Raw genomic sequence first — 15306 nt, forward strand, 5'->3', positions numbered from 1 at the left:
GTTCACACATGCTTGCTCATTAGCAGTTAGGTCAGGTGAAACTCTGAGTTTTCAGACTGTCCTTTTCTAGGAGAGATGAGAAACTCATTCAGATCTTATCTGTACTTTTGTCAAAAAGCTTCATGCCTTTTTTTTTTTTTCAATCTGATGTAAATTTTTAATGACACCATTTTCACTTGCTGGTGAACAAGATCTTTTGCAGACATATTGGCTGTTTCATCAATAGAAGATAATGTTGAAAATCATTTCTGTAGTTATCTGAGATTGAACAAATGATAAAACAGGCAAGGAAAGATTATGGGATAATGTGAAGAGCAGGTGCTGGCTAGTTCTGATCGAGCTTGTCTTTGGCAGAGGGTTGTGAGGAGGTAACTGTATTTGCCTGTTGTGTACATTTCTCAGCAGAGCTGGTAGTTTCTCATACTAGAGAGTTGTGGCATTCATGTAGAAATCTGAGAACAAATACAACCTCATCCTCAGGACAAGGGCCAAGCCTTGGTTAAACATGGTCCAGTCATGATGTAATCCCTGATTTGTCAGCGATACAAAGTTTTTCTAGTAGTGCCTAAAGGAAAACACTCTGAAATGCAACCTTTTTAATGAAAAGTGTGGACTTTTTCCTCATACAATTTGTCTTGGACTCCCAGTACTCTGCCTGTGACATAGTGTGTCCTTTGGAAACACAGGATTTCAAAGCAATACACCACTGTTGGACACCTCTTAAAATGCTCACCTGGATTTTTATGACATGTTCTTATTGTGTTCACTGTTCCATTTTAACTCAGAGTTCTCTACTTGTAAATCAAGTTATCTTTAGATGTGTCACTGAAGTTAGGTAGTACAGATGTGTCTTAGAAGGCACAGAAGCTGTAAAGCACCATAACATGGGTGAAAAGAAGTGGTGACAGCAGAAAAGTAAAAGGAAGCAAAAGGATGGAAGGTGTAGTTTTATTAGTTGCCATTTCTTTTGCTCAAGTTAATCCCTGTGGAATCTGTAGGCCTGATGTCAGTGTAGGTCATGCTGAAGAGGAGGCAAGACACTGCAATCCCTGGTTTTGGTGATAAAGTTTGTTCATCTGCAAATTGATCAGAAAATAATGCTGGGAACAAGGACAGGGTATGCAGATCCTGTAGACTGGTTGGTCAGAAGCAAAGAAACTGCAGTGATGTGATAGACTGGAGGGAAGATGTGTAATTCCAGAGTTACACATGTAATTCAGCAGCATGGCAGTGGCTAAACCCATCTCCTCCAAGTTCCCAGCAGGCTGGAATCAGCCATGGGGATATTTTCAGTTCATGCCAGTGGTGGCTGTATCCATGGGCATTGCTCTGCTTAAGTGAATAGCCTTCCTTAAAAAATATGTGCGAATTTCAGAAGTAAATCACCTCTTTCCCTGCCCCTAATGGACCGATGAAGGGAAAAAAATGAAAAGGTAAAAAGTATCCCTGCATTAAAATGGACCACTAGTTGTTAATATGCATAGTCTCAATCACAGCAAGGATAATAGGCAAAGAACAGATTGAAGAGATAATATCCTTGCTTTAAAAGTGTCCCATCTCCCATAGATATGCTTTTCCCTCCCTTGTGGCAGGGATGTCCTCTGCATGTGAATAACTTGGTGAAGTTCAGTGCTGTTTCACTTCAGCTCTGGGTGAATTCTCTCTGCTTCCAGTTCCTGGATCAACCAGTGGATCAGGGCTGCATATTCCAAACTTGGGGATGCTTGAGTCAGCTTTTAATCAATGGGTTTTTAAAATAGGGGAGCAGTTTCCAGCAAACTCCCAGTGAGAAGAAGGGTATCACTAAGAAAGCAAGCCAAAACCTATAGCTGTATCAGTATGGTTGGACATACTCTCTCAAGGTTTCATCAGCCTTTTTGTGCTGCTGATCACTGAAAAACTTCAAATACACATATTTTTGAAGTGGAATGAGAAGCAATCCCTCTCTCCCTCATGACAAAGGCAGGGGAAAAAAAAAGGTATTGAAGCCTTCTCTCTCCTTGTTTTTATTTTATTTTATTTTATTTTTTTATTTTATTTTATTTTATTTTATTTTATTTTATTTTATTACCTCTAATGAGCTTCAGACTCTGTGAGACGTAAAAGGCACAAAAACTCAGCAGGATCCACTACCTGCCAGAATACTGGTACTTAGGTTTGGGGATTTGGTGGAATGGGGAAAGGGAGGGAGTTGTGAATGGAAGAGGAAAAAAGATTTTTAAGCTGGATCGCTGTTTCCCCAGATGCTCGGCCTGTTCTGTTCTGGAATTTTAGCAGCTGTTGGAAGACGAGTTTCTTTAACATTTAAAAGCTGTACAGATAAAGCAGTAAATTCCAGAATATTCTATCATACAGAAATTTGGGAGAAGGAAGAGCTATTTTACTAAATTATTATTTATCTCAATGTGGGCTGTACTTTACTACAAAACAATCCTAATAGAAGAGCAGTAGGAGAGTCGGGGTTGCTCTTAGCAGCACCCTCACCATGGCCATATGCTGCTTTCCTAACCCAGTCCCATCTGTGACTGGAGGTGGTGGGAGGCTGCTATGTACACAAACACAGCCCCATGGTCAGCAGAGCTGAGATGATGCTCACAAAGGGGCCAAGGTTTCCCTTGGCTCCTTCACAGCCCGTGGAGTGGATTGGATTCCTTTGGCTGGCTGTGGATATGGAGGAGAGCAGTGACAGTGGGTGAGTTTGGAACTTCTGTGCTCAACTTTTCTTCTTAGAATGGCCTTTGGGGAAATGCTGGCAGTGGGATGATGACTAGAATTAAGAGGAGTTGCAAGATACTCCAGAGTTTCTCTCTGCTTCATTTGGTAACATAAGAATGACTGATAAGTTATTAACATAGAAGAACTTCTGGGCATAGTATCATATAGGAGGTGATCCTCTCTAAACCTATGTCAGGAACAGGATATCAGTTTTATATGAGCTTTTTCCCCAGTAAGCAAAAGGGGTTTTCTAATGATTGATGTAATTTGTGTAGGATGTTTAGACAGTCTGCTATTCCAGTAAAATAATAGTGATAAATCCAAAAGCAGCATCAGGCATACTCAAAGAAATTCCTTATGCTCTGTTCTTTATCTGCCTTCAATTTTCCTCCATATTTATGAGCACTGGCTGCATTTCTTTCCTGCTATGCTCTACAAAGATAAATTCTGCATATTTAGAACTCAAGTGATGAGTAGCTAAAATCTGTGTTGAAGCTAACAGCACCATGGCCATTGCTAGTGTTCTAATAAATGTCTCAAATACTCTATTTATATAAACATGCCAGTGCAGAGTGAAGTGTGACTGTTTTGATTTAGGCTTTGGAGGAAAGATTTTTATCTGTGGGTGTGCATGAATGTACATAATACATGAAAGATATGATGCATATTTCCAAACACATCCTGCTACAAATCCTCCATGCACTCTCATCTCAAACATAGGTCCAAAAGATGCTTTAGTGCCACCACTTGTTAAAAAACCTCAGCTGAAACCCACATGAGCTCTTATTACAGAACAAATTATTGGATATGAAAAGAAACTTGAAGATTGGGAACACAGTGTGATAGTTCTGTTCTCATCTGTTTGTCATGTCCCATTTTGTTATCATAGAATCAGAGAATGGTTTGGGTTGGAAGGGACCTTAAAGATCACCTTGTTCCACCCCTGGCCATGGGCAGGGATACCTTCCACTGTCCCAGGTTGCTCCCGGCCCCATCCAGCCTGGCCTTGGGCACTTCCTGGGATGGGGCAGCCACAGCTTGTCTGGGCACCTGTGCCAGAACCTCTCCACCCTCACAGGGAAAAGTTTCTGCCATATATATGATCTAAATTTCCCCCCTTTCAGTTTTGATGTTTGGTTTTTCTCTTCTGCCAGTGTCCAGTGCTGAACCTTAGTCTGACTGTTCCCTTCAGTGCAGGGGCTTGTTCCCCTTGGAGAGGTGCTTGGGCAGAGGTTGGGGCTCTCTTCAACGTACAGATTTTTTTTTCATAAAGGAGAAACATAAATCCTAAAGAATTCAGAGAAAGGAATCTGGTTCAGAATGTCAGACTTGGTCCCCAAGTATAGTCTTTGGAGGCTCTCTACTGTGAATTACTCCTGGAGCTTGAGAAGCAAATGCTTGCTGTCCCAAATGACTCAAAGCTGGAACAGGAAGGAGTCCAGTGTTCTCAACCACTTAAAATATCTGCTCTGTGCTCCTTAAATCTTCTGAATGAGTACTTTCAGGAAAGACTGGCATTCCAAAAAATCAGGCACATATAAAAACAGAGATAAATGCATTTTCTGAAGAAAGAAGTTGATTTGCAAAATAGAGTAAAAATGAAGGACATGAGGTAGAGAAACCTTCTTGTAGCCCATTAGAGGTAGACAATCCACCTGTGCAGTCTCCAGGCAGAGTCTCATTTGGGTTTGGATATTTCTTCTGTTGAATAGCTCAATTTCAGCAAACACTTAACTGAACTTCAGTGAATTACAAGCACTTTCCACTAGTGGAATTAAAAAAGTATTTAAAAAGATAACAAAAGGAAAAGCAAAATATTCAAGCAGTTCTTCTCCTGATAGTTATTTAAAATACTCCTGAACGTTCTTTCATGTTCTCCATTCTTTGTATTTATAAAAACCTATTGCAGAGCAGAATGTTCCAGTTTTGAGCTTGTCTTGGTTTGAAAAGACAGGTGTCTGCTAAGGAAGGCAGGAGCCTCTCTTGAAATAGAGAATGTAAACCCTCTCCCTCTGAATTATTGTGATTTTGAAAGGGGCTCTCAGGCAAAGATATGGGAATAGGAAGAACAATTCTTTACTAGGAAAATTAAAAATACAAATGCAGTAATACAAAAAAACCACCGAGAGAGTAGGAACAGGAGCTGACCCCCTGTGTGTCAGGGTGCTGGCACAGTCCCATCCCATGGGGGCTCAGCCCTCCTGCAGTGCCAGCTGTGGTTCTGCTGGAGCAGGGATCCTGCACAAGGGGGGAGTTTTCCTCTGAAGCTCCAGGGCTGCTGGAGATGGGCCTGGGCTCCCTCTGGGAATGCAGGGGAGAAGAAAGCTGCTCCTCTGGGAATGCAGTGGGCAAAGGCTGCTGTGCTGTTCCAAATGTCAGATTCTATCCAGGTAGGAATGCTTGGCTCCTCCCCTGGGCAGAGCAGCTCCCAGTGGGATGATGGAATTTTATCAGCCGTGCAGGGACACTCAGTGGCCATGAACAGAAGAGATCTCCTGGAGGGAGGATGGGTTGTGGGAGAGATAAACAAACCTGCCCAGATAACAGAAGAGAACTGCCCCACCTCTGACAGATGGGAAGAGAATACACAGCCCCAGGCACATCTTCCAACCTAAGATAGAGCTACAGTGTGGATTGTCCATGTGACCCAGCTCCCACTGGATGTTTGGGTACCCACAGATTTGATGTGGGTTCCACATTTCATGTGTTCCTCCAGGAATTTAACAGGCCCTGCCATGGCTTGTGCTGCTCCCTGGTGCTCCTGGATGTGACAGTGAATGAACAGCAAACAGTGCCGCAAAGCAGGCCGTGCTTCTACTGGAGAAAAGTGTGTTTTCTGGATGAATAATTTCATGTTCACAGGCATGATGAGCCACTGACTGCCACTGGTTGCAGAGCAGCAGGCTGAATTGATTGCTTCTAACAGGAATTCTTTATGCAGGGAGAAACTCCTGGAGTTAATGCTGATGGTTTTGATTTTAGAGCAGTCCATCAGCATCCATGGTCATTACAGCTCTAGTTTCCTTATTTAATGCAAAATATTATTGTTTGCAAAGAAAATGGGAAATATGACAACTTTATAAAGCAGATTGCTCTTTTACTTGCTGAACTGGTTCACCTGTGAGTTCAGTCTAGTGGATTTAACTGGCTTTGTGTCACAGATAAATCAATCTACATTATGTGGGGCCTGACTTGGCATATTTTAAAAAGAATGCTAATCTTTTTCTTTAAAGCACAAGCCTCAAAACAGAGTCACTGTGCAAGCTCTTAACAATAGCATTCCTTTTTAAAGTTGAGGCAGAAAAGAAAAATCTCAGCCTAAAAATGGCAGAGGTGCAAGAGATTTTATTGGGAATTTCAGTTTTAGAGGAGAAGCCCATAAAAAGCCTTGATATTGATGCTGTAATCCCAAAGATTTCAGTAGTTATTCCTAGTCAGATGTATTAACAGGGAGTTAATATTGAGTTCCTTGTAATTTAGAATGAAAACGTAAGAGAGTGGTAGTTCTAAATTATGCCATTCAGATTTTAAACCATTTTTTAAGAAATCCATTGTGCACTGTGTGTGGTAATAAAAATGCCACAGATTTTGAATACATATTAATGTGTAGAATGTTAGGCTGTAATAATTTTCAAAGCTCTACTTAATATTTCTTTCTTTATCCTCATTTACTTTTCTGAGTGAAATGGGAACTCCTACATTCTTAAAAAGGATGTGTGAGTAGAACACACCTTTACAGGCATTGATACAAGAACCAGTGTGGGTAAGAAAAAAGCAGTTTTGTCAACAGGTACATGTTTGTCCACATGAGCCTTGGCCAAAGTGAAAGCTCGGTCTGCTCTTTAGTGGTGTTTAACTGCTGAGTGCACCCAGACACAGACTGCAACCCTCAGGTCGTTCTACATTTTGAAAAGTTGTGGCTAGTTGACAGTTTGCCCATCTTTGGATTAAATGTGGATTTGGTAGTAATTGTGTAACTGTGAGATCAGCTGTGAGTTAAAATTTGTGTTTACTCCTGATAAAAACTCCCAATCTGCACATAAATAGGGCCATTTATCAGTATTCAAACACCCTCCGATTAGGAGGAGAGAGGGGGGAGGGTGAAGGGTTCTTGAAAAAGAGTATAAAGCAAAGCAGTCTTGGTGAGAATAACATCAGATGAATCCTTGCCATCCCTGGGGTGAGCACCAGGCACTCTGGACCTTGTGGCTGTGGAACTTAGCACAGCAGTTGTGAAACATCCACAAATTTGCTTCCCAGCCTGGCTGTTTATCTTGTATATTTTAAATACTAAGATTATCACTACAGGATTAGTAGAATCCATCAGATCTCTGAAAGGACAGCTTCAAAGTTGGCTGAACCCCCACTGATGGAAGGAGTGAGGAATGCAGGGTGTGGGAAGCATCCATCAGGAGAAAATAATGCCATGGTAAAACAAGGATTTGTGAGAAGGAACTGCTTAGCAAGCACTCAAGGTTGTAATGAATCCTGTTTGGATATACAGATAAAAACTCCACGCAGGAGGAAGCTGATACAGGAACTTGGAGCCTTCTAAGAGCTTGGCTTCAAAGCTCAGTTTCTTTACATCTCAGACCAGGTGGGTCAGTGCCAAGGATGGAGAAGCAGGTGGTGTTTGTCAGCTTTACTCCATGGACCACAGCTCCATTTCCTCTCCCCTTCCTGCTGCACTCTGCAGTCTAGAGTGTGAGACCAACCCTGTACTCATCCAAATCAGTAGTTAGGCTTTAATATCTGATCTCAGGGCACTGTGGGAATTGCAGGTGTCCTGCTCTTTTGGAGTGGATGAAATGGTGTGAGCCCTGCTGCTGAGCATCCCTGTCCATCTTGGAATACTAACTTTGAACTCAGTGTCAGCTTTGGTGTGTGGAAGTGGGTGTTAGGTGTTTCTAAATGTGAAAACACAGTACCCTTTAAAAAAGAAATACATATATATTATTCATTTCTCCTAAGGGACTACTGGAATATTTCTTTCAACTTTTAGCCACAGATACACAGTTTCTAGTTTAAGAGGCTGGTTTTTCATGTTATGGGGGGTTTTTCCCTCCTACAGCCTCCCCAGCTGATGCCTTTTCCACTTATTAATTGGTATTCTGTCCTCAGTTGAGGGAGGGATGTGGGATAACAAATTAATTATATAGGGTTGAACTATGATTCAGGGCCATGTTTCTTGGGCTGCTAAGCCTGTTTTGATGAGCATGAAAATCCAGAAACACCTTGCAGAGATTGTTTCCATCCTCTGGAGTAGATTTCCAGTGTGTAAAGGAAAGCAGTGGCTGTATCAGGAGTTTCCTGTTGGTGGGTTAGTGGTGGAGCTGTAAGAAATGTCAGCCAGGATTGACTTTTGGCTGCCCATTAATTAGGCTGGGCAGGCAGGACTGACATGGAACTTTAGCTTTCCCGAGCTATTCAGCCCTCCATGCTTTAAAAAATTACTTTAACATGATGGAGGCTTTTGATAGTGCATTTTTTGTCTTTTCATCAGCATTGCTCATGGAATTAATTTTAAGTGGGCAGTAGTCTGAGAGGGGCAAATGTCAGGAATTGCAGTCATGGAGGTGGCTGTGGGGCAGTAATGTAACAAAAGTGACTGGATTAAGCCCTTAATGCCACCAGAGAAAAGGAGATTTGTGTGTCCAGCTGCCTGTGAAGCCAAACAGTTTGTTAGGTGCATGTGCAAAAAAGGATTGGATTGAAAAAAAACAAAATGAGAGAAGGTTTTGTGACTTCAGCAGCAGTTCTGGTCAGTGCCACCTTGCCGGGATCTGTGTTGAACAGCCCCAGCAATGGCCCAGTAGAAAGGTAAACAGCTTAGTGGAATTCATCAGGGTATTAAAGGTAAGGCTCTGCAAGCATGAAAATAAGCAGAGAACTGAGGCAGGAGAACTGATATTAGCAGAACGATATTAGCAGAACAGAGAGAAAAAGCAAAGTCAACTCAACAAACACGTGAAAATAGCCCCAGTGATGGGGTGGCACCCTGAAAACTGGGCTTAGGAAATAATCCAGGTGCGATTGAAAGCAGTGTGAAGTGATAACAGGGAACTGTGGCTGCAGAGACTTGGCATCTGGTCCTGGAGCAAATAAACCTGAGTTGTTGACTTTGGGGCTTAGCTCAGCAGCAGAGAGAGGAGAAGGTGCTGGCTATGTGACCACATCCGAGGCTGGGGTGTTTGTGACTTACAGGATTTAGTGCAAGGGTAGTGGATTTGGGAGTCAAGGCAATTGATCAGTATTTGAGTGGAAAATACATTTTTAATGTATTTTACTGATTTATTTAGCATTTAAATGCATTAGTTTATTGCACATTGTACTGTCCCTTTCAAGCTTCTTTTTAAGCTTGCTTGATAATATGTTTAGGTGGTACCTCCTAAAAATTTAGGTATAATGTAGCATATTTCACATTAGCAACTAAAATGCTTGTTTGGTAAAGTCATGAAAAATTTCTTTGTTTTCAATTACCTACTAAAAATGAGGACATTCTTTCAAAGTCATTGAGAGTTCACATGATGAATCATAAAGATCCATTTTGAACCCCCCTTGTACTCTATAACAATAGAAGAGCTACAAACTTCATTTCATTTTCTTCATTACTTATTATGTCCCCTTTAGAACCATTTCTTTATTATAGTCTATCATGTAAATATTATTTGGACTACTTTTAGAGTACACAGCGCTATAAAACTCCAATTACTTACTTTGACAACTGTTATGTTAGTCATTAATATGCACCTTAAAGCTGAGAGTTCTCCTGCTTGTTTAGTCACTCTGTGGTTTGGTGGTGTTTGTTAAAAATTATATGACTGCTCGTACAGCATAAAAATGAATTTTAAAAATTCCTCTGCTCAAGAGCATTAGGCAGTACAAGCTCCATAGGAAGCTTTTGGTGGCCGGTGTTTTTCATAATTGCCTGTTAAAATAGTTTTTTACAATGTAGAAAGACATGTTAACAAAGAGGGGTATTGTGTGGGGTGGATATTCCAGATTCTTTAGCTCTGCACTCAAAATCACAGACTAAGCACTGGGGTTAGAAAGGACAATGTGTTTGGAGGAGGAGGAGGAGGAGGAAGTGGTACTGGTCTCATGTTCTCCAAACGCCATAACTCATTTTGCAGCCAGACAACATTCCCTTTCCTTTATTTGCAAGCTTAGAGTTTCCATCAGGAAGTCTGTAAACTGCAATAGGCCTTTGTGGTAATGTGTTTACCCTGGGAAAACGTGGATATAAATAAATTTAAATACTGGATGTGGGAGTGTGAGGCTTTCTCAGTGATAATGTAGACACACCTTCATGCACCATGCCAGATGAGATGGCACTGCTTCAGGAAAGGTTGTAAAAATAAAGAATAAAGAAAGGGTTATATAAAACAATTTAGTATTTCTGAGGGAGACTCTAAAATTTTCTGTAGCTGTGTGGTACATTTTTATTAATAGGCTGTAATGTACCTTTCATCATCATTCAGATGTAACTGAGGGAGGCTTTTAGAGCACAGCAGTGACATTTCCACAATCTTGACAACAGTTAATCTATGTCCTGGGCTTACCAGGCAATGGTTTCTGCACCATTGTACTCTGCAGTTGTCATGCTGTGGTTTTACCCATCTTTTCAGCAACTCTGCAGCCATTGTTAGAGGGATGTCAAATGCTCTGAGTGTGTTCATGTTGGCAAGTTGTTGGTATGCTGTGAAAATGCCCAATTTAAGGTACTGCTATGAGTTTTTCTCTGGAGGGAGCCTGATTTCTCCATTGCCTGTGTAGGTGATCTCCCCATCTTGCCTGTGAAATTCCCTCTCACTTCCTCCATGCTCAGGAAGGCACATTGTGTTTCCATTCTGGGAATTTTTCGTGAGCTTGTTTTCCCCTGAATGCAGGAGCCCATGAGCTGATGGGGTGGAACCAAAGTCAGCACGGGCAGATCTCTCACAGGAACCTGCAGATACCTGTGTCCTCATTTTGCCATTGCAGATTTGCATTTGCCATCAAAGTGCATGTTGTGTTTCCTTGTCCACACGACTCCTCACATGTGCATGGGGGTTTGTAAACAAAAATTGGCATAATGATTAAAACAAGCAAATTCCTACCATGTGTCAATGTGTTTGCCCCGACTTCCCATCTGGGCTGGAATTCATAAGGCAGTTAATGAGCTTTCCATGTGACTGTGTTTTATGTACCCAAGCATTCTTTGGTCTCTCACCCCTAGCTGTAGAAGTAAAGTCTCTGATTCTGATTGCCAGAACCCCCCTGATTGCTGCTGGAGTCATTGGTGGCCTCTTCATCATCGTCATCATGGGCCTGACGTTCGCTGTGTACGTTCGGCGCAAAAGCATCAAGAAGAAGAGAGCCTTGAGAAGGTTCCTGGAGACTGAGGTGAGCCTGGGCTGCTCCTCACAGGCTGTCTGGGGAGCTTTTCAGGGCTGCTCTACTTTCAGATTAGACATGTTCAGGTCTTCCCTTACCTATAGAAATCCTTCTGCTTACCTGTGTAGACTAAACTGGTGAAAAGAACAAAGTTGTTTCAAGGTGCTGCTTTTCTTCGCAAGTACAGATTCCTCGCTTCTGAAGACCAGGAAAACTGTCCCACCAGGTTTCTCAGCTCCCATCCTGCTCTCCACTGAACTTCTATCCCAGTTCATCAGTATATTTAGCAGTTCTTGTGCTTAACTATTACAGGGTTTCATGCTGGCCATATTTAAGTTGACTTTTAAGGCTAAAGCAAGTTCCTTTAGCAAGCTCTGGTACAAACTTCGTGCTGAAAGGCAGATGTTGTAACTTACTGTTGTTCCCAGTGCCTACAAGACCTTTGTAGTCCAGATTTTGTCAAAATCTGGACTAGAGATTTTGTAGTTTCAGATTTTGTAGTGCAGATTTTGTCAAAGCCTGTAATAATGATTGGTAATAATAATGTATTTTATTAAGGCAAGATAGTCCACAGAGCTCAGCCAATTGAAGTTCACAGTTCTACTGGCAAAAGCATGCAGCAGAGCTATAGCAGAGTGCTGTGATGGCTCCATCCTGCTCTTTGAAGTGCCCCTAGTGAAGGGGGCAATCCAGAAGTATATTTAAATATAACATTAAATGTATATCTCTCAGCTACTGCAGTGGTGATTACTGCAATCTCCTCAGTCCAATATTTGAGACACTTTGCAAATGATGGTATTTTTAAATTAGGGTGCCCCTTTTTGAGATAATAAAGCTTGGGAATGCTGTTAGCTAGTGACTCTTTGATAAGGCATTATTAACAGTGCTGTTTTCTCTTCCATTCCAAGGGTTGTGCTCCCACTCAACTCCACTGTAGAGCCTGGGAGCAAATTATTTATGCATCCCCATTCTGTTTGCACAAGTATCTCCATGTTTGGCTAGAATTTGTGTTGCTTGTTAAATACTGTTCAGCTGTATAGAAAGCTTAACAATACTCAGTACCTTTAGATGAATAAATCTTGCCACTGTATCAGCCCATACTTAAGCATAAATTATTTTAAGCAGGTGGTTCTCCTTGCATTGGCTTTGAAGTCCAGATTTCATTTTTCATTTGGTCAGATAAAAGCTGAGGCTGGCAATAGTCCTGAGGGACCGGGGCCTCCTACTGAACATGTGGGGAAGCTGCTGTCTTGGCTGAGAAACTGAAGATTAAATCAGGAGCATCCTGAAATAAACACACAAGCAATTAGCTTTAGTTGAAGTCTCTCTTTCTAATTGGAGGCTGTGGCAGGATTTACTCTTCTGTAGATCATTCTCCTTACAAGCCTGGTTTAAACCCCCAGAAGACATCCCCAGCTCTCCCTGCCATTCCTGTGTTGGTGGACTGTGGCACAGAACCTCTCTTCATCCTTCACAAACTGAAAATACAGAAGTGTGCTGTCAGTATGCCTAGTTTTCTTTTACAGTAATCTTTCTTTCATGGTATAAATACTGAATATCTAAAGCGGGAAGGGGAAAGAAATCACTCAACTTGTTGCTGTTTGGTTTTGTTATCTTTCCTTACCCGTTAATTGCCAGGTAATGGTATTTTTACCTGAACAAAACTAATTAGTTTGGTCAACTAATTAAGTAGTTCATGGTGCCCAAAGAGCTGTAGAAGTAGATCTCAAACTGCAGAGCATGGTGCATTTAGCCTTGTAAACAGGCAGCTTTGAAGTGCTGCATTGTTTTCAAACAATTTGAGTAGGAGAAGCTCTGAATTATTTTCCTCATTCTGTGAGGGAACAAAATGTTTTTCATGTGTTGTATTGAGTATTGTGCTCTACATGTATTTTTAATTTAGTTTTAAAGAAGCATTTATTTTCTGGCAGAGATGGTATGAGATCTAAGAGCATTTTTAACTGAATGTGCCATTGTGGCTCGTTTACAAAGTTTCTTGGGACATCTTGAGCAAATTGTTTAATTGCAGTAAATTAGTTGTTGTTACAAATTAGTTGTCTGCTCTAAGGTGTTTTCCCCCTAAAGCTGTCTTCCTGTGTGGTAAAACAGAAGTTCAGAAAAATCATCCCTTCCTCAAAACAGAGTAAGAATGTGATGAGCCGTTTAGTCCAGGCCATTAAAAAGAAATATGGCCAACTTAAAAGACACTAAAATGGGCAAAAGTAGGATGTGGTACACTGATAATAAATGCTATATTTCTGTCATGTAGAAAATATTTATACTGCCTCCATTATCAAAAGTCCTTGGATGTGTTACTCTGACACCAATTCAATTTGCAGTTCATAATTCCATCATGCAGTTTCTGGTGGAAATTACTGCATTTGAGTGAGGACTTGCTTTATCAGGTCTTGTTGTATTGCACTACCATACACGGTTCTTACAAGGTCTCTTGGTTTCATGGTGTTGCTCGTTTGCTTTTGAAGATGAAAAATCCCTCCAAGAGTTGGCAGGGCAAAGGTCAATAGATCTCCACCACTGTCTTATCCCAGAATTTCCATGGGTTGGTTGCTCTCAATATGAACTTCTGATGAGTGTCCATGTTGAGCAGTGTTTGGGACGGTTGGGTTTTCATTGCAGCTGGTGGAACCCTTGACCCCGAGCGGCACGGCGCCCAACCAAGCCCAGCTCCGCATCCTGAAGGAGACAGAGCTGAAGAGAGTCAAGGTCCTGGGCTCTGGAGCCTTTGGAACTGTGTACAAGGTGAGAGCCTTCCCCACACAGCCCTGAGTGCCCTCTTTTACCTCTGGAGCAGTCAACTTCTGCATTGCAGCAGAGCAGCCTGTCCCAGGGGTGGTTCCTGAGCCCTGCAGAGCAAGGACACAAGGAATTGTGTGCAAGGAACTCATCTATTGTATTAGCAGGGAAATGTCCCAACAAAGGCAGGAATGATGCATCTGGCTCCATGTTCTCAGAAGGCTAATTTATTACTTTATCATACTATATTATATTAAGGAATACTATACTGTGCTAAAGAATACAGAAAGGATACTTACTGAATGCTAAAAAGATAATAATAATGAAAACTTGTGACTCTTTCCAGAGTCCTGACACATCTTGGCCCTGATTGGCCAAAGAGCCAAAACAACTCACAGCACAATCCAATGGAACAACCACCTGTGGGTAAACAATCTCCAAACACATTCCACATGAGCACAACACAGGAGAAGCAAATGAGAAAAGGAATTGTTTTCCTTTTCTTTGAGGCTTCTCAGCTTCCCAGGAGAAAAATCCTGGGCAAAGGGATTTTTTCAGAGAATGAATGCCACACTCATCCTCAGCATCAAATGGTGACATGCAAATATTATTTCTTGGTGAGCAAGGACATATCAGCCCATCATTTTTCTGTCCCAGACGGCTACACAGGCCAGATTGTCCTGCTGGCAAAGTGCAGCACCAAGGTTTGCCCTTCTGTTCTTACCTAAGAGCATCTTGTATCATCTTCCATCTTTTGGAAAGATGGATAAACGCTGTCTTTCATTGCACAAGTGTCACCTGGGTCTTGCAACAGCAATAATACCTAGTAAAAACAATGCCATTACCTAAACTTCTTGTTTCTTCCATTTAAACAGAAAAGATGAGATACTTCAGGGCACCCTTTAACAACAAAGTGGAACCCACAATGGAAAAAGTACTTCAGTTAAAGAAGTATTTATTTTTTAAGATCTGTTGGTCATGTCCAGATCTCAGTGGGATGAAGTAGGGTTTAGGGGGCAAGTCAAAGCAATTTCCCAACCCTTTGGGAGCAGCCCAAACATGTCAATTCAAGGTGGTAGGTCAAAGCATCTACACGTGTCCTCAAATAGGGGAGGAAAGGAAGGAAGCACAGACCACTATAGCAACAAGGTGATGGGAATAGGTTTATGAATAACAAGTTTGAATGTACTTAGGTGATAATAAAGTGATAGAGATGGATGCCATAAGGTTGACAAGAAAACAGCAATAGTCAAGAATGATGGAAAAGTAGCCCAAGATGGTTGGTGAATTTTAATTTTAAATTTCCTTTATAGCCACCTAAGTTTTTGATCCTCAGGTGTTAAGTAAATAGACAAACAGCTCCTAATGCTTCAGTCTGAGTATATTATTCTCAGGGTGTTCTGTTCCTGTATGGTGTTATGATCTGCTGATAATCAGTTTTGAGAGTTTACTGATGGCTTC

The 15306-nt window shown here is 41.5% G+C and overlaps 1 protein-coding gene across 1 annotated transcript in view; it reads left to right on the forward strand.

Annotated features, from left to right (window-relative positions):
* Positions 1-15306, forward strand: part of ERBB4 (erb-b2 receptor tyrosine kinase 4) — a 584914-nt gene that overhangs the window by 455548 nt on the left and 114060 nt on the right. The window contains exons 17-18 of the mRNA XM_030952612.1: positions 10968-11100; positions 13729-13851. Of these exons, the coding sequence (XP_030808472.1) occupies positions 10968-11100; positions 13729-13851 (256 nt within the window). The remainder of the gene's footprint in view (positions 1-10967; positions 11101-13728; positions 13852-15306) is intronic.

The sequence above is a fragment of the Camarhynchus parvulus genome, chromosome 7, assembly GCF_901933205.1.
Source record: "Camarhynchus parvulus chromosome 7, STF_HiC, whole genome shotgun sequence".
NCBI lineage: Eukaryota > Metazoa > Chordata > Aves > Passeriformes > Thraupidae > Camarhynchus > Camarhynchus parvulus.